This window comes from Miniopterus natalensis, chromosome 8, assembly GCF_054644295.1.
Source record: "Miniopterus natalensis isolate mMinNat1 chromosome 8, mMinNat1.hap1, whole genome shotgun sequence".
In the NCBI taxonomy this organism is placed as follows: domain Eukaryota; kingdom Metazoa; phylum Chordata; class Mammalia; order Chiroptera; family Miniopteridae; genus Miniopterus; species Miniopterus natalensis.
Window position 1 is genome coordinate 13,413,448 of NC_142088.1, and position 25,797 is coordinate 13,439,244.

General features: G+C 45.0%; 1 protein-coding gene across 3 annotated transcripts in view; it reads right to left on the bottom strand.

The window, feature by feature from the left end:
- SMARCAL1 (SNF2 related chromatin remodeling annealing helicase 1) overlaps positions 1 to 25,797 on the bottom strand; it is a 44,140-nt gene that overhangs the window by 16,872 nt on the left and 1,471 nt on the right. For all 3 annotated transcript variants that reach the window (XM_016196768.2, XM_016196770.2, XM_016196769.2), the window contains exons 2-10: positions 24,663 to 25,549; positions 23,918 to 23,968; positions 20,646 to 20,852; positions 18,254 to 18,304; positions 14,196 to 14,382; positions 11,663 to 11,813; positions 9,955 to 10,113; positions 6,765 to 6,830; positions 1,146 to 1,286 (exon numbers count right to left, since the gene is read on the bottom strand). In XM_016196768.2, coding sequence (XP_016052254.2) covers positions 1,146 to 1,286; positions 6,765 to 6,830; positions 9,955 to 10,113; positions 11,663 to 11,813; positions 14,196 to 14,382; positions 18,254 to 18,304; positions 20,646 to 20,852; positions 23,918 to 23,968; positions 24,663 to 25,491 — 1,842 coding nt within the window. In that variant the 5' untranslated portion in view covers positions 25,492 to 25,549. The remainder of the gene's footprint in view (positions 1 to 1,145; positions 1,287 to 6,764; positions 6,831 to 9,954; positions 10,114 to 11,662; positions 11,814 to 14,195; positions 14,383 to 18,253; positions 18,305 to 20,645; positions 20,853 to 23,917; positions 23,969 to 24,662; positions 25,550 to 25,797) is intronic.

The following is a 25,797-nucleotide window of genomic DNA, read 5'->3' on the forward strand; positions in this document are numbered from 1 at the left end:
CCTATATTCAAAAGTGAGGTGCTGAGGGACCAAGAGGAAAGCACAGCGACAAATTCATCTTTCCACAGTCGCCCTTTGTCTGGCAGGCCATCCTTTTGAAGCAGGAGGCTTTGGAAGAGACAGAGGAACCTGTGAGAACAGTGTCCCATGCTCAGCTGGGCTTAATCAGATCAATGGACATGAATGGACTCAATGGCTCAACAGGAGGAATGTGGGATCTGTGAATACTGTAATTTAAACATTTTTAAAATGTTGATTTTCTCTGCTTATAAAAAGAATCATTTTGGTATATATTACCTTCTAGTCACATGTGAGAGAGGGAGAGAGGAGAGGAAGGGAGGGAGGGAGGGAGGGAGGGAGGGAGGGAGGACTGGAGGACGGCAGGGAAAGTTCTGTATCCTATTTTTTCCACTCTATATTCCCCATGTCATTAAATACACTTTTGTTGTTTTTTTTTTTTCACTTAAAAACACCTGAGGTTTTAGAAACCGAGATTTTCATTGCAGTGGCCTCTGTGTTTACAAGGCTTCCTCTGACATTTCTGGAGAATGGAGGCTGCACAGCTTGTAGCTCCTGAGGCACCTGCTGCACTGGCACTGTGCTCACCGAACTAACGTGCACGGTGACTCAGGGCTCACGGCTGAGAGCTCACCAAAGCAGCCAGAGATCACGCTCCCACTCCACCTGCTCAAAGGCTTCCTTTGCCTTTGCTGCACAGAGTAAGTTTTTCACCTTTTCAGAGAATTTTTCATACTCCTCCATGCCATGTGACCTTCACCTGCCTCATCTACTCTCTTCCCTCTCCTTAGGGCCTCGGCCTCCCCTCCAGCTCACTTCAGAGCCATTCTCTCCTGCACGAGCTGCTGGTTCTCCAAGCTCCATGTACATACATTAGCCACTGGTCCCTCCATTGGAAAACGCTAACCTAGAATCACCATCAGCATTAAAACTAGGAGGGATTGTTCTCATCTTATCCCAAGCACACTCCGAAGTCAGAACTGGGGGCAAAACAGAGCTAAAATCTTAGTCCAGCTCCCTGGTCAGAGCTCTTCTGATCATACCATGGCCAAAAAGAAGAGACAGAAAGGTGAGTGTGAAAATCAGGGTGGCAGATGGGTGGGCTGGTGAGGAAAGAGAATAAATACCTGCTTGGCGTCACAGTAGCGAAGTCCAAAGGCATGGAACTGAGGGAAGAAAGTTGGCTTGACAGCAATGATCTGAGTATATAGCTCTGCAGGTCGCGACACGGCTGGTGTGCCCGACAATAAGATCACGCGCTTAGCAACCTAGAAACAAACAGCCAAAGGCACTGAGAACACAGAGGAGCACATGGGGAATATCCCAAACGCCCTAGTGAGGTGGGGGCCCCAAGGATAGTAAAATGCCGTGGAAACTAGTAAAAACACCTTTCACTGCCTAGGTACTCTGACTGCTAGCACTCCTCAAGTTTAATCATCTCAGGACCAAGGTGGATCCAGATTCCAGGTACACTCACGACTAGCCCCACTCTAGAACTGTGTGTGGCCCACAACCTGGGATCTCTAAGAGAAGGTACTATGACCAGAGAAAAAGAACATGCATGTTCCAAGAGCCTCATGGTGTGACCAGTATAAGCAGCTGGATGTCATCTCCTAAGCAGCCTCTGTAGCACCCACTGCCCATCTCTACATTGGCACTGAGCTCATGACACCGAATTCTGCATCTTCTGTCTCCCTCACTAGGCTGCAAGCTTCTTGACATCAAGGATTAGGCTGTGTTCACCTTCCTTTCCGTCGCGCAGTGCCTGGCACAGAGTAAGTAATTAACAAATTTTCACCATATGTTGAAAACTATTGAGAGGAAGCTAATTAGTATCCTGGGGACCATGGAGTAAACCCAAAGAATCCAGCACTGGAAGAGGAGGTGGAAGGGGGTTGGTGACAGCAACAGGCCTGAACTTCCCGCATGGATCCTGACATCCAGGTTGAACTTAGGAGCAGATAATGACACCTAGGACCAGCCCTACCCCACTAGCAGGACAAAGTGTATAAGCCACCACTTGATTTTCTTTAGAGGAAGGAAAAAGTCACCCACTAACTCAGCTGCACAATGCTCTGAACCTAGAGGTCCCTGACTGAAGCTCATTTTGCAGTTACTAAGGACTTTAAAGGCGGGACCCAGATTCATTTACCCTACTCAGCCCAGGTCTGTCTGTAGCAGCTCAGCAATGGGCAGAGTGGAAGTAAACATTTGGTTGATGAACTTCAGGTTTCTCACTACCCAACACCAACCTGACCCAAGGGGATTAAACCCAAATATCCCACCTCTTATTAAGGTGGAAAAGGTGAGAATTTTAAAAAAAGACACTTCCCACTGTATTAAAACACGTAATCGCCGAAGATTACCGAAGGTAAAATTCATTTCAGCTCTGGGAAGGGAACCTACTGTGGAGCTCAGCTGTCTAGAAACAGCTTGTTAACCACTGTTACCTTGAGTTAATGACAGTAGTGTAAAGTAGTATAAGGCAATAGCATGCAGCAAATCACCTAGGGGAGGAAATTAGGTTTCAAATGGATACACTTGCCTCATAAAAATAAATAAATAAAGGCACAACGGAGAGAAGAGAAATGATTCCTTATAAATATACAGTATATACAATTCTCAAGATGCACTTCTGCCCTCTCAGCAGCCGCCAATACCGAATTCCATTATGACAGAAGAGCTATGAGTTTCTCCAGCTATAATTTTCCACAGTTCAATTACCCAGGCCCTCTAATTTCCGGCACAGTTTAATGCAGACTCATTAAAATAACAATGAGCTTCTTGAAGTCTATAGCATCGCTTGCCTTAGTTCAAGACTATTTTAATGAAACAGGGAAAATGAAAAGTCTTATCAATAAGAGAAAATCAGCCCATCATCCCAAACCTATTCCCCAGGTCACTGCTTTTGTTGCCTGGGGATGGAGCCTGGGCAGCGGCTTTCAGATCAGGTGATGGAAATTCACTCCAGGGTCCTCTGTCAGATCTTTACAGAATAGACTAATACTGACTCGGTTCTCCCACACACTGCCCACATGAGGGGGTGATGGAACCATTGATAATAGACATTTGTGGTTGTTAGGAGGCAGAGGCAGCATTTTGGGAAAAGTCCAGCTTTGAAAGGAAATCAGAATAGAGTCTCATCTGTTATAAGATGATTTAGCCTGCTCCCTGCTCAGCCCCAACACTTTCGTATTGTCACTGCTCTGACCCATAATGCTTTTAATCATGCCTAGCTGCTATGATTTACATGTCACCCTCCACCTCTGAGAACTTCTATGCTAGGAAGATATAAATGCATTAAACTACATAAATCGACACTAAATTGAACACTTTGCAGTCAACTTCTCTAAGAAAAGAAAGCAGCACCCAAGAAACCCACAATGGAACAATGTAAAAATAATTTCTATTTAGTGTGAGATAAATGATGTGATTCACATGAGCAGACAGAGTTGGGGGCAGACGACCTTCAAGGCCAGGTTTAGTTTCCTTGTGGGTCACGGGATGGGACAGCCCTGCAGGTAGATAGCAGGACAAGTTGGAATATACAATTTGCCAAAGATAATCAGACATACAGATTTTAAAATATGAGCCAAGATAATGTTCTATTGTAGAGAAAAGAGCTGAAGTTGTTTTAAGTTCATACAAGAAGCAGTCTGGGAATTCTTCATCAATTTCTGTTGTTAGCTCTACTTTTTCCAGCTGAGCCAGTAACTTGCTTTAATAAGTATTCTGATTGGCTATATAACAGATTTCACCAAGACCCCAGACTAGGAAAGAAGTCATGGTCCCCAAAGCTCAGTCTCATTCTTATACCCAATTCCATTTGGAAGAATAAGGCCAAGCCATCTGGAATGAGGTGGAATGATTCCCAAGATACACTAATGAGGGGGGAAAGGCAGGTGCACAAGTGGATGTAGAACACTAAGAAGGGAGAAAGCAAACACACTTGTGGACTCATGTGGGCACAGGTTAATTTTTAGAGGTAAACTTGAAAATGTGGTAACTATGGCTGCCCTTGGGGAGAGAGATGCAGGGACTGGGGGTCCAGGGGTGGGAAAAGGAGTTACTTTTCACTCTATACCCTTTTGTACTATTTGCCTGTATCATCTACTTAAACTATTTTAATGAAAAAAGAAAAAGAAAAAGCTCATACATTTTAGACCACTATTCTCATCTCTTCTAGCCAATCAATAGATTAAATGGTAAAGATGACTACTCACACACAAAAAAAGTTATTTATTAGGAAAGAACAGAGATTCTGGGGGCCTTTTCCCTCTAAAGAAATAATCGTATACTGTTACTAATGTCATAATAGTGTTGCAACAATAAAAAGCACTGTAAATAAAACACAGTTAAAGAAAACCCAAACACACCTTACTGCTCAAAAGGGAAGACACTGCTAACCTTCAGTGTGCTCGGTAGAGAAAAAGACCCCATAATTCAGGCTGAGTGGGAGTGGAGACAGTTATGCCTCGACTTCAGAGGCATCTACCAAAAGGTAAAATTATGACCCAGCAATTGAGCAGAGGCATTTGTCTTAAAGTAAGAAAGCTACAAATATACGGATGATGTTCATCTGCAGGATTATTTATAATAGCAAAACAATATCCAACACTAAGGGACAAATTATGAAGTGTCCATGGAACAGAACACCCAAGGGCCACTAAAAAATGACGATCCTATCCTATGACTGACATGTTAGAAAAACAGCTAAACTCTTAACAGTGGTTTTCACTGTTGGAGGGATTAAAGATGATTATAAAAGTGTTCTTTATAGCTTTCTGTCCTGCCTATCACATTTACATATAAAAATAGAACTTTGCTTAGTAGTCCAAGCAAATAGTGCTATGGAGAGAGTTGTCACACTTCCTAGGGGACAATGACAAGTTTTTTACAACCTAAGCAACAGTTCCTCTGCAAGTGGCTGCTGCCGTCATTTACGAAACCCACATTTTCTGGTCATGATCTGGCCCGGCTATCCCACAGCCTAAACTAATTACCACTTCAGGCACATTTGCTGAAAAAACTTTAAATATTAAAAATTTTGAAATATATTACCAGAATATAGTTCTAAGAGATGCATGAGTTAGAGGAGCAATCAGGTGGTATTAAATTAGGTCTTCACATGACTTTTTAAAAATTATATAAGTTTTAGGTGTACAACTTTATAATTTGGCATCTGTACACACTACAACGTGACAATCCCCAAAAGTCTAGTTACTACCCATCACCATACAGCTGACTCCATTTACCCCTTTCTGTATGGCTTTTCAAAGGCATATTTTACTTCTTCCCAACTCTCTTCTTGTTCCAAAAATATTTTGAGTCCTTTCCTTAGAGTATCAGTGGTTCTCAACAGAGATGGGAAAAAGTGATTTGCCAGCCAGGGGATATCTGGCAATATTTTGAGACAATTTTAGTTGTCACAATATGGGGGTACAACTGGCCCTTAGTGGTAGAGACCAGAGGTGCTGCTAGACATCCTATAATGCACAGGACAGCTCTGCACAACAAAGAATGATCCAGCCCAAAAAGTCACTAGTGCCAAGGTTGAGAAATTCTGATCTAGATGAAAATACAGTAGAGAGATGAAAGGTTTGGTTAACAGAATAATACAAAATGCCTCATCCCCACTTGCACCCAATCCTGACAATAGTCCAGCATCATTTGTAGTCAACATTACAGAAGAGAGTGGCTTTAAGACACCTTCACAAACAACAGGCTGGATCCATGGCTCCTATTCTATTATTAATCCATCCAAGTTCTACAGCAAATGCAGAGTAATATATACTAGTTAGCAGTTAACAGATTTGTTTTAAATATGACACTTCAGATATTAAAGATGTAAATGCTGCTTTAAAGGTCTGGCTCAGAATCACCTATTTCAGACGCCAGCATGTGGTCCAGCACGCCTGACCAGGCAGTGACTGCATTAACAAGACTGTTACTAAAAAGCTTTTCTATTCTACCTTTAATGATATAATCTATCCATGTGCAGTTTGTCTAAACAATCAGGGGTACAGATTTAATTTTAGTTATGTCTGTAATATTGGAACCACAGTACCAAGGTCATTTAACATTTTTCAAAAGGAAGCATATTAAAGCCTCCCAAAACAAGGGTCGGCAGTCAGGACTCAACCAGCCAAAGGGCTCAGGAGCAAGCTCAGACCACCCCAGAAAGGGATGTCACCAGCTGACCTCCTGTAAACAAAACAGCTGAGGGTAGCTGAGGAAGGGGCATTGGCTTACAGGGCATGCCCCAGCTTTGCCAGCGCTTCTTGCTGATACCCACTGGCCTAGTTCTAAGTCTGTATAACTCATCTCCCTCCGTTCCAGAGCACTGTGAGAGCTCTGCCCCACAGTGACTCAGAAGGCAGGCAGTTTCCACTGAGCTGTCAGGGATACGCTGCTGGAGTTGTTCCCTCCACCTTGTCCAGGAGCCCAGCAAGATCTGGAGTACAGTCCCAGCCTGGCCTGTGACCATCAACAGGACTTCATCTCTGAGAGGCAGGGACGCCTGCACTGACCACGAGTTCCTTAGCAGGATGGCCAGAAGGAAATGGAATCAAGCACCACAGCCCTGAGCAGAGATGCCCTCAATGGACACAAAGTCACATTCATGGCCCACGGTCCCAACCTGCAGTCCCTTCTCTCCTTGGACCCCTTAACAGCCGGGGCAAACTACAGCAGGATCTCAATGCCAAGCGGCCTTCGGCTCCAAGTCCACTCTCTGCAGGACTCACCTTGAGGAGGGGCATAGCTGCGCGACAGCGGGCAGTCTTAATGTTTTTGAGGAAGTGAGACTCATCCTGAAAAGAAACAGTCACAAAGGTGAACAAGATCACATCCCGTGTGGAAGGAAACAGAGCCCATGGTAAATTTTACTCTGGCAGGTGTTACATTGAGGATCATCCCTCAGCTGTGGGCCTGGGAAAGGACCCAGGCTCTGGTGAGTTTCTCCACTATATGCCAGGCAAGTCACTTCCTCTCTTTGGGACAGTTTTCTATCTACAGAGCGGGGTTAGCAACTTCCCTGCCCTGCCCACCCACAGGCTACACTGAACAAATTGCTGAAAGGCGGCTTCTCCTTTGTAACACACACCTGACATCTGCCCAGCACTAAAGCAAAGTGTGCAGAATACCCACTTTGTGCCCTGCAGACCTGTGTGCCCTGCAGACCCAATGTGTGTGTACTGCAGCTGGGGCTCAGCCCTCACCCCCAGGGGCTTGCAGTGCAGGAAGGACGTCAGCCACACTGACAATTGATCAGACGATGCTATGAGTGCTGTCACTGAGGCAGGTGTGACAAAGTACTGTGGGACCTTGGAGAGGGGAAGAAGACAGGATTCCTGTCTTCATGGGACCAACTGCCATGCTTAAAACATGGAGCTTGATTATTTATAGCTCTGCATTCTGTGCATAAGCAAATTAGAAAATGTCACGTTTTCTAAAACTCAATGAGGAACTAATATGTTCTTAGTATTTGGGGAAAATTTTTCTATTTTGGTCACATTTGAATTACTTGCTGTGTGACTCTGAGCAACTACTTAACCTCTACAGTACCAGTTTCTCCACCTGTAAAATAGGTATAATGCCAGGACCCAATGTACTGGGTTGTCATAAGTCTTAAATGGGCTAACACACATAAAGCCCTTAGAACAGTCCTGCCATTTGATAAGCACTCAATGGTATCAGTCGCCCTAGGACAGGGATACCAGGAAGATCCTGGCTCTATCACTAAAGATGACCTATAAGACCCACCACCCTGGTTTTATTTCAGCTAAGATGAACCAAAAAAGGGACCTCAAAAAGCACAATATAGAGGAATGTGAGATGAATCCCCAAATGTCACTGTATCTATTCCCAGAAACCCGGGGTGTAACATTCGTACTCCTGTCCGACGATAAGCCCACATGAGAGCCAAGAAAAGGAGGTTTATAGAGAAAACAGCACAAAGTCCAAAGAATATGGAAGGGAATGGGCCCTTCTAACCAACGGGTAACAACGTACCACTATTTTAACCAACCACTGATAACTAACAACAAGGAATAGCTTGTACCTTCGTATATAAAAGTGACATCTAAGAAGTGTGACATCTCAGAAACGTCACTTTATTCCCTTCTACAATGTTTCTCTGGATAAGGAAGAAGACAGGAATCTTAATTAACTGAAGAACAAACCATCGATGGTGGCAAATGGTTTGCTAAAAATCACATGGCAGATTGAGTGTTAAGTCAGAAACAGAAACACAGGAATTCTGCAGCCAGAGCAATCCAGCTTTGATCAGTGACTCCACTTTGCCAGCTTCATGCCTACGGGCCAATTATGTAACCTCTCTCACTGTCAGTTTTCATCAGCTGAGAAATGGGGACAGTCTCTGCCTAGGGGCCATTGGAAGATGAGTGATTATATAGCAAGTACCTGATACAGGAACATACATGGGAACTGAAGGGACTATTCTTCCTACACATAGCAGAACCGTCACCATCAGCCTGAGGTACTTCTTTTAACATTTTCATTTCACATGCATGCTCACATTTTTCCAAGGCCACACTGAATTTGTGCCAAACCAGAAATGGCTCCCCCAAAGATTCATTACCTTTTTAGCTTTGAGAAAATATATGCATTTAAGTTTGCTTATGCTATGAACGTAGCATTATTCTCGTGTCCAAATCATAACAGAGCCTTCTCTGAGCTGCCCCAGTACTTGTTTCACAAGTCTATGAAATCACTAAAGTGTATGCTAGTGACCTGTGTGTGTACGTCTGTCCTACTGGACTGTGGTTCCATGGAGGATGGGGGCTGGCTATCCTCCCTCCCTCCCTATTGCAGAGCACTGTGCAGGGCTCAGAGCTGGTACTCAACTGTCAGTCAGGTGAACACACGGATGAATGCACCTCTCCCCCCAACAGTCAGCCCCACACTGGGAAACTCAAAGCACTAAGTCTCTATTGCAATCCTGTTGACCTGTGCGACTCAGACTCCACTTCTATGGGCCTCCTAAAGGCTCTTTCCTTTCTCTCCTTCTAGATAAGATATGCACTCAAACCTTGAGTATCAAGATTTGAGAAGGCACAGTCAGTAGAGAGTTCTATTTTAAGGGAAGGAAAACAACACTGGCTTTTAAAATTCACACATTTGAATAAAGAAGAACCTTTCATATCATCTGGAGGCATTGGGTTTCACTGTTTTGCCAAAAGGAAAACCACAGGCACACTTCCATTGGAAATCATCCACCACAGACTTCACCCTAAACGTCTGTTAGTGGTTCCCTGAACTGAGGGTGGGAACTGGACGAATGGGGCGGATTGGAAGAAGCTGCACACTTTCCAGAACTTTCATTTGTGAGCCATGGCACACAGTGAGTGCTGACAGAGGGGCTGGCACCAAGTCTCTCTAGACTGAAAGAAGGAAAGCCAGTCCCTGAAAGGTGTGTCGTCACCTCTGGGAGCAGGACTTGAGTAAAGGCCATCTTTTAAAAAAATGACTGGAGTAAAGAGTGCTTTTCTGGGAGGGGACAGAGTGTCTTTCCATCGGCTGGAAGAAAACTTATTACTGTTTGAACATCATGTCTGAGCCCTTCTAATGAGAGGGCACCAGATGAAGGCACAGGGCTGCAGTTCCTGGAGCCCTGGGCATCCTGAGACCACACTTGGGCCTCCACATATGACCTCACGTCAGGGAGAGATGGGCTAGAAACCCCCAGCACAGACCTACTAAATCGCATTTTTCAAAAAGGTCTCCCAGAAATTCTAACATGTAGCCAGGGCTCAGAACCACCAACTGAGAGAAGTGAAGATGTAATGAAGACGATTTCTGTTCTCTGAGCCCGAGTGGGGCTCCATGAGAGAACAGATATGAAAGTTTGTGGGGCTTTTAAGAAGAAAGTTCCCACCGAGATAAAGTACTTAAAGAATCCACAAAGTCACTTACAATGATGACAACTTTAAAAGGAGTTTTTATCTGTTTTTCCAACTTGCTCAGAAGGTCAAAACTGACAATGTTGACCAAGCCAGCTGTCAGGCGGTCCTTGCCGGTCACCACAACCTTGATGTGCTCTGGGTTCAGAGACGGCAGCCATTGAAGGAAGGCCTGCGGATGACAGGAGAGAACAAACCCAAAATGATGACCCGGCCTGGCAGCTACAAGCTGTGACCTGAGCCAACCCATTAACTGCACTCTGTCAGTGTGGACCAATGTCAATGTTCCCTGAAAAATCAACTTGGCCTCTGTTCCTCCATGTCCTCCCACACTGGCCGTAACCCTGTCCCCACAAACAGCAACCATCTCCATCTTCCTCTTAGCCCATCCTCTCCCTCCACTTCCCACTAGCAGAGCACTTCTTTCCTTCCCAGCAAGTGCAGTCACAGCAGCTACTCTGTGGTGCCTGTGGACTTCATTTTTGTGACCACCAACTAGATGGCGAGTTACCGCAGAGAAAGAATATGACTCTTTTAGGAGGAATTTTGAGCACAGCTTGGTACACTGAAGGCACTAATGATGATATTTTCTACAGAGCACCTGCTCTCTCCAGAAATGCTGCCATCTCTAGCCAAAGTCAGTGTCTAGGGTCAGCAGACAGCCACCGGCCTCCATGTCAGTGTCTGGGTGCTCTCCCGCGGGCCCAGGCTGACGCGGTGCTGATACAGGGAGTGCTGGTTCCTTCTCCAGCCTGATCTGACCATCTGGCACTTCCCTAGAGTTTCTGAGGATGCTATGGGAATGTAACACACAAAACAAATCTTGTTGAATTATTAGTTTCTAGAGGTATTGGCAGAATTCAGATTACAGGACGAGAAAAGAATGTGGTACTGTTTCAACGCACAGTTTTAAAGTTTTGTTTTCTCTCCAGCTGGGAGAGGCACGTCTGGGCACCAGGCTGAGCGGCTGCAGGTAGAGCTGCCTCTTCCCTACAAGCAGCTCGTGGGGGGCTTAGGAAGACATGAAGGAGTGAGGTCACCTGCTGCCAGCAGTAACATAAACCATGGGGCTTCCTTCTTCATCAAGTTTGCTTATACGGATTTTTCACAGAACCACTCTGATCCCTGGATTTATGGCAGACAAAGGAAAATAAGGCTGAGTTTGTGTCAGATTCTTTAGCCATAAAGGTATCTGGTAGACAGTGAACATTCTGTCCTCACCACCTTCCAGAGAGAGTAAGCCCTGAGCCAAGAAGTCAGGAGACGCGACCTCAAGGCCCTGTACTGCTCTGCATTAGCAGGAAGTATGGAGCTGACCCTCTCCGAGATTCAGTTTTCTCATCTGTAAATGGGTTAACGTCTATTGTGTCTATTGCACACGGCTATGGGATTAGGGGAACTAAAGGAGGAATATTTCGAAAACTAGGTGTGGTAGAGATGAAAGTGCTACTAACAAGGGTGCAAGAGGTACTCAGGAAGTGTCTACCGACAGAATGAAGCAAGTCTGAGCTCTCTGATTCCCTGGGTTTCCCCCCTGAGGTGTAACAGAATTCTACCTTGGAGACCACAAGCCCAGCTCAGGAGACCATTCCTCTCCATTCCTGCCTTCAGCTGAAACAGGACCTTTAAGGATCCCAGGCCCTGTCCCCAAGCTGATACTTGATTCCTCTAACCCTGAGGAGAACCTTCTTTGTTAAAAACACAACCCAGAGAGCACAGACCTGCTCCCAGGTGAAGCGCACAGATGACGGGACCACGACCAGGAGCGGCCACTCCTTCCGGTAGAAGGCCGCGATGCAGATGGCCTGGATGGTCTTCCCCAGGCCCATGTCGTCAGCAAGCAGCAGGCGGCCTCCTTTGGCAATGGCAAAACTGAAAGCAGGCAAGGTAAGGACAGTGACACAACACATTTCCCAGGGGCATGAGTTTACGGGCCACCAGGTAAAGTGATACACATGGCGCAGGGAGGGCTGCTGCACCAGCCAGCATGGGCCCTGCTCATGAGAAGACACCTGATCCCCAAGAGGGAAAAGCAGGAGCCGACTGGGGGCAGAATAATAAAATTTAAAAAGGAGTCAAAATCGGGAAAATGTGAAATGGTGGTTAAAGGGGAGGAAGCAGCTCTATAAGACAATCAGGACCTAGAAACCAAGGGAGGACGTTTGCAGTAAGAGTCACCTCAGCCCAATGCAAGCGAGGTCCGGGGGTGTGAAAGGACAATGGGAAATAGTCTCTAGTGGGGGCTCGCAGGGGCAGTCTAGTTCACATGAGAGATCTGCCTAGAAGGGGAGGAGAGAAATTAGAGATGAAGACCAGAGGACGTTGTGAGCATAGGGCAGAGGGAAGGAGCCAGCAAAGACAGGAAATGCTGCAGAGGAGGAGGGGGACAGCCAGAGGAAAGGGTGGAGCAGATGTCTAAGAGGGAGCAGCAACCTCAGCGAGGCTCTCACTAGCCAGCAGTCTCCAGGGTCCCAAACCCTTCCAGTGCAACAGTTCTTGCTGCCAGTTTGGGGAACAGCTGGCCTGGGTTGGAATCCCCATGCTACCACTTAAAGGCAAGTTATCTAGCCTCCTTGTGCCCCAGCCACAGGTGGGAATAACAACAGGATCTACCCAGAGACTGTTTCAAGGGTTAATAAAGTTAGTAAAGTAAAGCACTTAAAACAGTGCTTGACAGCATCGTAAGGACCAGGGGAATGTTCCTTTATAGTTCTTATTTGACAAAAAGGAGAAAAATAATCAAGACCAAGCAGTGATGGCTTGCTCGGGTCACCGATGACGCAGCGAAAAGCTGAAGGGATCCCGAGTGCCAGATTCTGGTCTGCTCCAGACACCAGTCCCTCTTCACCTGATTCCTGAAAAACTGATCATTTGCTCAGAAACCTGATAATAAGCCAGATGCCTGGCTCTTTTTATTTCCTCACACAGTAAAGACAGAGAGTGTAACCTCTTCTAATTAGCAGCTGGTATGGCTGACAAGAATTTTAGGCTGCGCCCGGCCGGGCATGGCTCAGTGGCTGAGCATTGACCTAGGATCCAGGCAATCAGGGTTCGATTCCCAGTCAGGGCACATGCCCGGGTTGCGGGCTGCAGCTGATCAATGACTCTCTCATCATTGATGTTTCTATCTCTCTCCCTCTCCTTTCCTCTCTCTGAAATCAATAAAGATATATTTAAAAAAAAAAAAAAAATTCTAGGCTGCACATGGCCTTTCTGAAATTCCCTGGAAATAGTATTTCTACTCTTCAAAGGCCATTGTTCAAGGAAGGTGGAAAACAACATGCAGATCTGTGGGTGGCAGGAGGCCAGCACCTCATGGAGACAATGGGTGTCACATCATGACACTTCCTTGCCCTCTCAGCAGTCACAATAGCCCAGCGAGAGGGAGCATCCCTGCCGGCATCCCCCAGCCTGTGGCCACCACATTCCTTTAATGGAAAAGCAGGGAGCCCAGTGGCGTGCCTGCCACCTCACCTCTCTGAACAGGCCCAGCCTCCTCTTGGCACACCTACCTTGGTTAAACCCAAATCATTCCGGGATCAACCCATGACCCAGACAGATGGAGGGAGGACAAGTGTGAAAAGATGTATTCCATATCTCACTTCGATTTACAAAACTGGCGGCCAGGCAGTCAGGGAGCATGGAAGCAGCAAACCCACAGCGCCTTGTGCTGTGGCCTCCTCAGCGCAACCATTTACAATGTCCACACGGTTCAGTCCATTTGGTCATTCTCAAAGCAGAATGGGCCCCTGAATTTCACAGTCTCTCCTTTTTCACTGCCTTGTAGGTAGCCCAGCTAAGGAACCAAGTGGCCAAAATGAAAACAAAGCAAAGCAAACACCTGGGTAAATGAAAACAATCACAGAGCCCACACCTCCTCTACACCGCATTTGCATAACAAAAGCACTGTACTCCTCACCAGAAAACAGGATTTAAGCCCCAGTTTCACTTGTGCGAGCCCAGTAACATTAGGCAGGAGGCTGTCTTTCTGAACCTCAACTCATTAGTCTCTTGAGAGAGATCAGTCATTAGAGGAAGCTGATATGTATCTAAGAGATTTTGCTCCATAAGTTTAAGGGAGTTTTCGACTAAGTTCTTACACACAAACCAAAACAAAAACCCAATGGAATTCATAGCCCCCTTTCCTCAACACCAACCCCCACCTCTTCAGAGAATGAGGAGGGGCATCTGAACCTGGTTGGTGGTAAGGGGTGAAATTTGAGTGAGAGCGCAAGAGGAAGATCAGGAACCTACTTGACTCCAGCTCTCTGGAAGGGCAACAGATTGGACACAAGCTTGGGGTCCACTCCGGAGAGGTCCGCCTCAGGGATGTCTGCTGTGAGACTGAGAGACGTCTTCTCCATCTGAGAAGCGAAGGCCAGGGTCAGCGTCTTGGGCAGAGGATTCAGCTGTACTTGTGGAAGGCAGCGCACCTTTTCGACTAGAAGGAAGAACAGAGGATTATGAACTGGAGTGTTATGTCCAAAAGATCTAGGGAAAGAGAGGGGCTTCAAAATACCAAGTTCAGTGGCTGAAATTTTGCCACATGCCATCTTCTCAAAAAACTAACTGCAGAGAAAATCAGGGGCTGACAGATGCATCTAGAGAACAAGTTTTCCCTCGGTACTCCCTAATTTCTGCAAATATGAGAGCAGTCTGTCACACAAAATGGATTTTCTATACTACACAAACACTGGAAAGAACTATAAAGTGATTTTGTGACCAATCTTTTTTTAATCTAAAGTAATTTAAAAATTTAGTATTCCTATTCAAATAAATAAGGACCTATATTCTTAAAAAAAAAATCAGCCCAGAAAAAGTAAGACTTAGAATGAAAAAATTCTGTCTCATTTCCATTCTCCTTATGTTTTATTTTGGTTTCAATGTTTGGGAAGTCAGAGAAGTCCAGGTCACCTGCTGTCAACAGGTAAAGAAGCACTGTACTCCGTACAGAGAAGCTGCTACGTGTTTCTGAGGAAGACCATCTGAGGAAGACCAGTAGGACGGTAGTGCTACTTCCAAACAACAATAAAACATACAGTTTGCGGGGGGGAGGGTGCGCAGGGGAAGACAAGTTAAAAAATTACAAAGTTAGAGAAAAGATGACAGACCTAGAGATCACTGTCGGTAGAATCATCATTAAACTGCTAATCACAGCCTGCTGTCCTGTGGGCTGTAGCTTTCTAATGTTCTTCCCTTTAGAATCGTCCTTTGAAAAATCAAGTTAGAAGAGTGACCACTGTTTACAGACCCTCTCTATCCTTTACCTGGGAGAGTCACAGTAAAACAGGGGCTCGTAGTCCTCAGGAATCCAGCAAAGAGAAACTGGGTATATTTCATTTCTACCCAATGTTATTTGAAATTCTAAGGTTGTTAGTTCTCTATTCCACATGGTCATGTTTTTTCTTACTGTCTTCACAAGGTGTTACAAAGTCTTTTGCCACAACCACCTATTGGCTATCACTGCAAATACTGATGCAAATTTGGAAGACTGAGTCATCTACTGCTACCTTAAATTGCTCTGTATTTTCAATACACTTAAATCCACTCTGTCCCTCACTAAATGTAAGTACCATTTATTTCTGGAAACAGTTGGCAAGAGCAGAATCACTGGAATAAGAAATTAGGTAAGGTTGACAGCTTTAGTATAAAAGAGACTGTCTACATTGATGCAGAAATATACTTTATGCCTCCAAATTAAACCTGAGCATGCACACTTCAGGAGACTGAGCACTCCGTGGGCTTTCAGAAATCATTTTCATTTAATCCTAGTGATCTTCAGAACTCAAATACCTGACGAAACGAAGACATGGCTAACAATCCAGCCAGTGTGAAATGCGGCGTTCTGTAAACTTTATGTTCTTCCGGCCCCTGGAGAGGAAAAAACCAGCCTCTACTCTGTTTCCCACCAACTACTGTATCCAAAACCCTATGCTGCCAGTTCAACCAACTGGGTGTGTTTCTGAGAAAGTCCCCATTGAGTCAACGACTGTGGCTGTTGTCCCGTCCCTGTGCTGGGAGAAACAGGATTGTGCCATCTGGCTTCATGAGTCATCTAGAAGTCATTTCCATGAAACATCTTTTTGGTAGACCACTATTGAGCCACCTAGCAGAGAGATGTGAATGTTTTCAAATAGCAGCTGACAAGACAGGAGCACTGAGGGGGATGCAGAATCCTTCTGGACTGTGATAGTCAGGGGAAAACATAAGGCCTGATGCCAATTTCACTGTGGGCAAAAGGCCTTAAGTCACTTAGAAAAGAAACAGAAAAGCTCTTCAAGTCACCTAATCTGGAGAAAATAATTATCACCACGTCATCAACAAGCATTCATATACTCAGAAGGTCTTACTGTCATTTTCAGTTAGTTTCACATGCACAAGTTCACTGGTTCAGTGTCAATAATCTAACGTTGAACACAAGGAACCAGCCCTAGGATGAGAAAGAGTGCTAGACAGCAGGAACCAGGCCTGCGGGAACCAGGCCTCAGCTGGGGCCCGTGACATTCTTTCTGCAGGGCTTGTCTCCTCAGCCTCTTGGTTCACAGGTATGGCTTCTATATTTCCAGATGATTCATGCTACAAACTCAAGATTGCAATTTGAGTCTGAGTCTGAGTTCAACATGACTACAATAGGACATCAGTGCAATGCTCCCAATAAGGAAAACCATTTCCTCTCTGGGTCTAAGCTTTTCCCAGTCTATGAAATGGGAAGAACCAGTCTTAGCTTCCACAGGACACTGGAATGACAAGACAGCATGGAAAAAAGCCATCTGAACTCTGAATCTAGAATTCTTAACTCCAGATCCACGGAATTATCAATAACAAACGCAAACTTTATGTGTGGCCATTATGTGCATTTTTCTGGATGAAGAATCATCCTTTTCATCAGATATTCCAAAGAGTATGTGGCCCACTAAAGACCTGGAATCATTATATATAATGCTGTGAGTCACAAGTCATGGTTTTCAACATTACATTCACCTGCTGATGCTGTAAGTATCCTGCTTTTTAGTCATTCCATGAAAGTCAAGCCTCTAAAGCTAACATATTTATCTTTCTGTGGTTGAAAACAAAGGGATGAGAGGGGAAAACTCACTTGTACTGCTCACCAAAAATTCAGCTTTGGCCAAAGAGTTTGCTCTGAATCATAAGTTCCAAATAGCAGCAGCCATGGGGTCTCAGATCCTTTCTGCTTCAGCTACTGTATGCTGATACTAAGTATCTCATCATATTCAAACTTAACCTTGAGTTTGTAACAAGTCTTTCCTCAAGGAATCAAAAGACCTTCCCTTGTATTTAATTTCTGGCAGTAGGGCAGATATGATTAAAGACTCCCGCCCTTTTTTTTTTTTTTTTTTTTACTAAAAGGGCAAATGGGTCCCAGAATGTTGAATTATCTACCTGATGTTCCATAGTAAGTCACAGAAGGAGACAAAGGGAAGACACCCAGCTTTTCCCTCTACCTTGAAGCCCAGCCTGGTGGACAAGATGGCCAATGTCTCAGAGCTTCCAGGCTAGGCCATGCCTCTCCTGGCCTAACCGGTGAGAACACTGGCTGGGAGGCCCCACAAGTCATCAGGGTCCAGCAGGAGGAAGTTATGCCAGCACCACACCTGCTGCAGAACTGTGACAGCTTGGAAGACAGGTGACAGACTGACATTCAGGACAGGCTGAGACTAAACCATGTTCACTTTCTCAGGCATATTAGGATTTATTGTCCTACTCAAGCAGGGCAGAGAAGAAAATAGTAAGTCTAAGCTGGCTTCTCCTTCTTGTAGTTATATCTGTACACATATCCCTTTCCTTGGTCTGGCTCCAAAGTGCTCATGAAATGCTATGCACCCTGGCCTAGGCTTGTGCCTCTGGCAGAACTCAGCCCACTCTGAAGCCCGGTACCGCAGAGACTCTCCAACCTTCATTAATCATCTGGTCCTAGAAGCAATCTGAGAGCCTGTCCTCAGGAGGAGTGTAAAAGCAGTAAAAGCAGCTTCCATCTAAGCTAAGCAATCCTGGCTCACCTCTGATCCCCATTCTTCTATGATGGGCGGGAGGGTTCCTGGCCCCAGGAATCTGTCTAGAACCGCCTCCCCCTGATGGAAGCAGAGGCCCCGTGTTCATTGGGCTGTCGTAAAGCCACCATCTTAGCAGATGGGGATGGGGCTGCCTGAGAACATCTCCACCTTTACTTGTCCTGTACACAGCACGTGAAGTTATCACGATGGAAGGAGGAGAATCTTTTAAAATACACCAAATTTAAAGCAGATAATTGAAGCTTAACAACAGTATGACATAAAACAAGGTGGGCATCTCACTTAGTTTATTGTGCTCTTCCAAGAGAAAGTTCCACTTCCTGGTCTTGGCATCTGCAATGAGAAGAAACACATGAGCAAACATGACAGCCTGCCTTCTGCTGTGCCCTCACCCTCACTCAGTCTCTGGCTTCATAAACCTCCAGGGAGCTCGCATGGTGTGGCAGCCAGTCTGGTGCCTGGTACGGGGGATACAGAAATTGAGAGTACTGCGTGTGAGGCTTTCACAGAATTCAGGGAGGAAGGACAAACAGTCATGACAACAATACTGGGTTGTAAGGGTGGGGATAAACCATGCTCTAGGGACACGTGACTGGGGATGGCCTGGCAGGTCAGAAGTGCCCTGAATTTCCAGGACAGGGGAAAATAATTGTAGCTCTCACTTATTCGGTGCTTATTTTGAGCTGGGCGTGGTGCCAAGGGATTCACTATGCTCTAAGCTGGGCAATATTTTTAGCTCCATTTTATACAGGAGAAATAAGCTGTGCATGGTTGGAGTGATCACACAGCCTACAAGCAAATCCCATTTTTGCCTCTTCCCAGCTGTGTGACCTTGGGCAAGTCACATAACTTCTCTGTGCCTCAGTTCTCACACCTGAAAAATGAGGATACTACAACCCCCGCCTCACAGGGTTCTCGTGACAATTACCTTAAATTTAAATGTAAAATACTTATTAAAGTGCGCCTGGCAAACAATGAGTACTCAAAAAAAAAAAGCAATGATAAGTTATGATTACTGTTATTATTATGATGTCATCTGCTGATTAGCATCGTGCAGCATAAACTACACACAATATTAACTAAGAAGGGTGAGCCTCTCACTACCCAGTGTTGGCTAAGTACTTAAGAGAAGTTTCCCTACCAATCTGCCTTGAGAAAATCAAGAAAGCTTCAACTTGTAAATGCTTTCTGACAGCAGAAGCTAATTCTCTTCACGGCCACCGAGAGAGCAAGATGGTCAGGGGAAGAGCATTCTGGACACAGTGAGTCAGGTTCAGGGAGACAGCAAGGCAGCCTAAGTGTAATCTGACAAAGCCCCAAAGCTGAAAGACTACTCTTCCTGTGGGAACAGCACAGGAGACCTTCCTAACCACAGCTTGACCCTGGCAGCGGCTGAGCAGCAAAGGGGAAAGTATGTGACCAGGAGCTAAGGCGAAACATCTAACAGTGGGTTTTGGATGTCTGGGTGTGGGCAGGGCTGAGGGCCAATATTTTAGCTGTTCACATTCCCAGAACAGGAGACTATGTGAGGTGAGTAATTTCAAAGTTATACTTTTCAGAAGACACAGGTCATCTGTACTTGCCTATTAAGGGTCACCCCAAACTGAAGCCAAACATCTTAATGGGGCTGGAGAGGCAAAGAACCCTGGCCCCTGTGTGAGAAGCTCGTCCCATGGCTCAGGCTGGGCCCAGCACCTTGCATCTAAACACTGTTCACCGGCCGCTCTCACCAGTTAAAACTATCTGCCTAAGGGTTAACAATGCAATAGCCAGCACCACCCACCTTACGGAGCCTCAGGCCCTGATGAAAGCTCAATGCAGTGGTCAGAGATGCTGCAGAGGCTTCTTCCAGGAACCAGTTGTCTCAAAAGCAAGAGGTTTTAAGAGCTTATTTTCTACTTGCCTAGGGGAAGGCTAAAACAATTTCAAAAATGGGAATATCAATCTATAAAAGCCACACCATTTTATAAAACATGGCCCAAGCTAAGAATGAAACCTAGGAGTTCAGAATTCTGGAGCTGACTTCTGCCCCATATTCCAACAGGGTAGCTTTTGAAGGACCTCGCAAAAAGTAAAGCAAAATTGCACGGCTGTGGCTAGTGGTTGTCAATCCTGGCTGATCATTAGACTCCCACAGAGATTTTTTAAACTACCAATGCCCAGTCCCCACCTCAACCCAATGAATTCAACATCTCTGGGTGGGAAGCAGGCATCAGCATTTACTCTGGGGCAGGGCCCAACAGTCTGTGTTTACCAAGCCCTCCAGGTGGTTCTATGCATGCTCAAGTTTGAGAACTACTGTCCTAGTCTACAGAAAGGCATTTATTTCTTGGCAACCATCTGTTTTTCAAGCTCTTCTAAGGACAAAATATAAACAGGTAGGTTTAAATGGCTAAAGCAGGAATTTTTCTGCTTCTACCAAGAAAACACTGACAAGATAACTGGGGAAAATTGTGGGGTCTTCTCTTTGGGAGGCCTTTGAGGACAAAATGGGCCCCCTATGTGTTTACTATCTGAACAATTTATCCCTCAACTTTCTATGATAAGAGGAGCAGATCAGGAAGGCTCTACCAAGGAAGTCATTTTTGAGTGTTCAAACAGAGAGAAAACCACCCTACTCTGAGACCACAGACCACTACCCACCCTGGGAATCAGGCAGAGGTCAGTTACTTGCCATAATTTCTGGAATCCATCTGTTTAAACAATGCAATGAGCTCTTGTGAATAGCCGATGTCTGCCTCAAAGCGGGCCCGGGAGATGAGCATGCACTGCCCTTTGACAAAGGAGAGGGAGGGAGCTGAAGGCAGGCCAGTCTGCACCACACCGCTGGTCCTTTCCAAAGGCTTCAGGGTGACTGTGGAGAGATGTTGAGCTGCTTTCACTGCCGAAGAAGAAGAGAACAGGAGTGACAAAGTGGATGACTTTCACATGGCCCTGGGGCACTCAGGCAGGCAAGGGAGGAGGGCAGGGACAGGGTCTAAGGGAACGGCACGTGGCAGGTAGGCAAGAAAAGGCACTGCTGGACTGGGAAGCTTGGCAAGCGGGCTTTAATTGAGGCTTTGGAAATTTCAGTATTTATTGAACGTAACTCTTCTGCTCCTTATGTTTTCAAATTAAAACACTTAGAAGTCAGAAATTTACAGGGGGAAGAGGGATTTCATCAGAATGAGCAAGTTTATTAGATAATTTCTGTTGCTGAAGTCAACACACCAGAAATTGTCCACTTGACCCCATTCCAGGCCCCTACTCTGCCTGCAGAACCAGGGAGAGAGACAAAGGCCCATCAGGCTACAGGAGCACAGTTTTGAACCTCACTTTATCTGTTACTGATGTACTGTATAGGTTAATAGATCTGACTGCATAAAACTAAACTGTCAAAAAACACAAACCAAACTGAAAGGCAAAACTACTGAGTACAGATAAATGCAAAAAAAGGCAAACAGAGCTCACACTTTATGAAAAGACCAAAACCACAAGAGACATAATCAATTGAAAAGAGGGGGGGAAATGGCTAATAAACATTTGGAAAAATATTCAACTTCACAAATAATCAGAAATAAAAAGCGATTTTTTTATTTATAAAAAACAGATATCTGCATTGACAACTGGGAATAAAACCTTCTGAAAAACAATGTGGTGATATACAGCAAGAGCCCTAAGAAATGATCATAATGATCCAACTTCTAGGAATCTCCTCCAACTAACAATTGAAAACATAAAAATTTAGGGATAAAGGTGTTTCTTAAAGTTTTAATACTGAAAAAAACCAAAAAACCCACCTGGGAGCAAATTAAAACAGACAAAAAGAAAATGATTTAAGCAATTTATGACACACTCATACAATGAAATATATCATATAATCAATAATTATTTTTGGAAGAAATTCTGGAAAAGACAAAAATATCAAAAAAAGTTGTATTCAACAGTATGAAATTTTTTTTGGAGGTCAAAGTGTTCCAATAATTTTCATCGCTCAGCATTAATGTTCACCATGAAAATAAAAATGCTATGCTGGAACACTAAGTGAAAACCACAAGATAAAAATTACATTACATATATAAAAATTTATATTTTAATGCACAGAAAAAAGGCTGGAAGGTACAAAACCAAAATGTTACGAGTGGTTAACTGAGTGGGTAATTTATGGGGATAGTGTTTCTTCTTTGCATGCTGATATACTTTCCACATGTTCTATGGTGAGTGTGTAGTAGGGTTAAAAATTAAAAAGGCAAAATCCAGGTATACCCAAAGCAAAATGACAGAAAGACTGGCAGAGACAGCCTTTATAGGTTATACCGATGATAAGTATAATCTACTAGCAACAATCATGAACCTATCTAAAAATTTAAAAATAAGATAGCCCGGCCAGGCGTGGCTCAGCGGTTGAGCGTGGACCTGGGATCCAGGCGACAGGGGTTCTATTCCCGGTCAGGGCACATGCCCAGGTTGTGGGCTCGATCAATGACTCTCTCATCATTGATGTTTCTATCTCTCTCTCTCCCTCTCCTTTCCTCTCTCTGAAATCAATAAAGATATATTTTAAAAATAATAAGATAAATGCACAAATCCACAGCTGTTGCAAGAATGTTCAAGGCATATCTCGGTAGACAGCAGATTAATTGTGCAAAACACTGGTAAGGACACAAAGGGGCTAAACAACTCATAATCAGTAAAATTCATCTAAAAGCTATGAATAGATTTTTGTACCCATTAAATGGTTTTCAAATTTGTGGAGCATTACCAAAAGCAACGACACCACACAGAAAAACTAATGAATCTGCAAACACAGAAGTCATTCAGGTCCCCATGCATTGTGGTCGGAGAACAGGGGTAAAAAGACAACAAAACAAACAAAATCATGACAGTGGAAACCACTGGCTTCCTCCAAGCAACCATGAAAACACTAGATGTCAAGTCCTGCAATCTTAACTTAGGGCACTGGTCCTCCCCCTCCCAACACCTAATAAATGGATTAAAATAACAGTAAAAATGAGTCCCCCCCAAAAGGTCACCGGCAGCTACCAAAGAATAAGGTATCACCTAATGTCACACATTTCAAGAGGGGGAGGCCAAGGAGAGAAACAAGAACTTCTGCAGGGAGCTGAGTCATCACCCCCCAGAAACTTATGATTCCAGAGAATTCTACCCATGCCCCAAATCTGCAGAGAAGCAACCTCACCATGCATCCTCATCGTTTCCCTTTTCAAGTGGGGGGAAGGGAGGAAAGAGAGGGGACAGAAATGGCTGCTGGGAGACGTGAGAACACCCAGGGCAGAGGAGCAGATTTCAGGCACCAGGAGGTGACAAAAACCTTGGAGTAGGTTTAGTCAACAAAATCTCAGAAGCAGTGCATGGACCCAAGGGTCCCAACAACTGTCCTGGCCTCCCCAAGCCTGGCCTTGACTGGAGTCTGCCTGGGCAATGCCCCTCCCTGCACTCTCTAGTTACATAGCCGCACAAAGAGTGCTGTGAGGATTTACGTTGTTTGCTGAACTGTAAACTATCCTGGGAGCAGGGGCTGGCCTGGCTGCCTGCCATGGCTGAAGCGAGCAATCCAGTGGGAATAGGCACCCTGAAATCAGACTGTCTGGGTTTGAACCCAATTTGCATAACTTATTGGCTGCGTGACCCTATTTAGTTACATACCCTTTATGGGCCTCAGTTTTCCCATCTGTAAAATGGTTCCTATAAGGAATGAGTTAGCATATGTAAGGGGGCTTAGAACAGCCTGGAACATAGCAGGCTCCATTTAATGCTAGCTTTTGTTAACATTACCAGTGACTATCACCCATGGAGCTGCCTCACTAGGTTGGCCATAGTGAGAAGGAAGAAGAACACTGGGATGGTGCCCTCAAAGCCATCCAAACCAGCAGACCACGTCTGCTACTCCAGAGAATCTTTGATACCAGTATTTCCTACGTGAGGGGTGAAGACACACCTACTTACTCAGGGCACTGTAGTCGGTCATGCTGAAGTTCCATGTCTTGGTGTCAGGATCTGCAATGAAACACAAATGAATGAATTCTAAATTCAAAACAGTTGGCTGAACAAACCCCCACTGATTTACAAATTCCTTGTAGAGGACAAATAGCAAATATAAATAAGGGTAATGCTCTTTATCCCATGTCGAGAAATTCAAGACAGGCTCTGGGATGTTATAGGCCTTACCTCAGCAGGGGCTGAGGGCAGAGGTGGGACCCTGTGTAATCCCACAAAGCTCATGTACAAGAAGGAGTGGGCACTGAGGCAGGGCAGAGCTAGCCATAGCCTAGCCACATCCTAGCCATGTCCTGGCTCTGCCCTTTAGACAAACCAACCTGAACATGTTACTTCATCTTGCTGAGCCAGTTCCACTGCCTTTAAAATAACATCTAAGCTATCTCAAAAAATTGTCAGGCTTAAATGCTACAGTGCCTACAAAGCACCTGGCAGAGGAGCTGGCCTCTCAGTAAACATTCACCCATTCTCCATATGGCCATGTGGCAGCCCCCAATTTTGGCAGCTGTTTGAAGGAAAGTCTATAACAAAAGAAAACATGGGCTAAAATAGAGAAATTTTAACAACTGGTTAGACAGAATGTGCCAATGCACCCTCTTCATATTTATGAGAAACTGCTAGATTAAAAGAGACTGTAGAAATAGAAAAAACACACAAAACATCTGAAGAACTCGACTGAATGAAGACTCATTACCGAAACGTCTGCTGGGCAGACGCTTGAACACGGCAATGAGCTCTGCGTTGTACCCAATCTTCACCTGGAAACGGTCTCCATCCCTTACACATGTTCCCTCCTGGGAGCTTAATGCTTTGTGGGGTGAGGCCCCCAATTTCTGTGGGAGTCTCCCTTCTGTCCTGGGAATCACACTCCCTGAGCCACAATGGATGCCAGAAATGTTCTGCGCTGAGGTGGTGGGTCTGGCTGCCTTGGCCTCTGATTCAGGATCCCTGGGAAGCTGTCCAGAGGAAGAAGCTGGTGTATCCTGGGAACTCTTTGATTTGGCCAAAGGTTCATGAGTTGTGTTAGGAAAAGGTGTTGATTTGGTCCCGTGTGAAACCTGAGGATGACCTGGACCTAACTCATAACCCATGAGCTGCTGGTTGGAAACCTCTGAAGGGCTCTGTGCCAAGGGAGGGGAGATCCCAGTGAGAGTAATGTGACTTGGTGGGGTGTGGTGTGGGCAGGCTGCACGCATCTCTTCTGGCTTCTTCCATGTCTCCTTTGCCTGCTCCAGAGTGCTGAGATGAAAATTGTGGGGATTTTGAGGTATTCGGTCACCATGAGATGAACTACTGGCTTTCTGTTGCTTGAAAACGACACCATGGTCCACTGGCTTAGCAGAATCGCTGGGGAGATTGTGAGAAGGATGCTGCTTGGATTGGGAAGGAAGGGCAGCAACAGAGGAGCCCAAGCCTGAGCTCTGATGCTGTTCTGCTAATAATTTCTCGGCTCTACGAGCCAGAGCCTTTTGTCGATTCTCTTCAATCTTTTTCCTCTGCTCCTCTGTAAGGGGCAAGGACATTTTAACAGGAAAATGCCTATGCAGGAACGTCAAACTTTAATCAGAAACGTGGCAAAAGCTGAGAAAGAAAAAAAAAATTAAAATAAACATGAAATATATTTATTTATCACATGCCCACCTTAATTTTAACAAGCTTTTGTCCCAGGAAATGCACAAGGAACACAACAAAGGATATATTAAAGTTTCTTTTATAATTAAAAAAAAACACACACACACAGGAATACTAAGTAGCATAGGCTAGAACAATGACCCTGACAAAAGAACAAAAAGCAAGATCAAATCCAAAGCTGAAGAGGCACCTCAGCT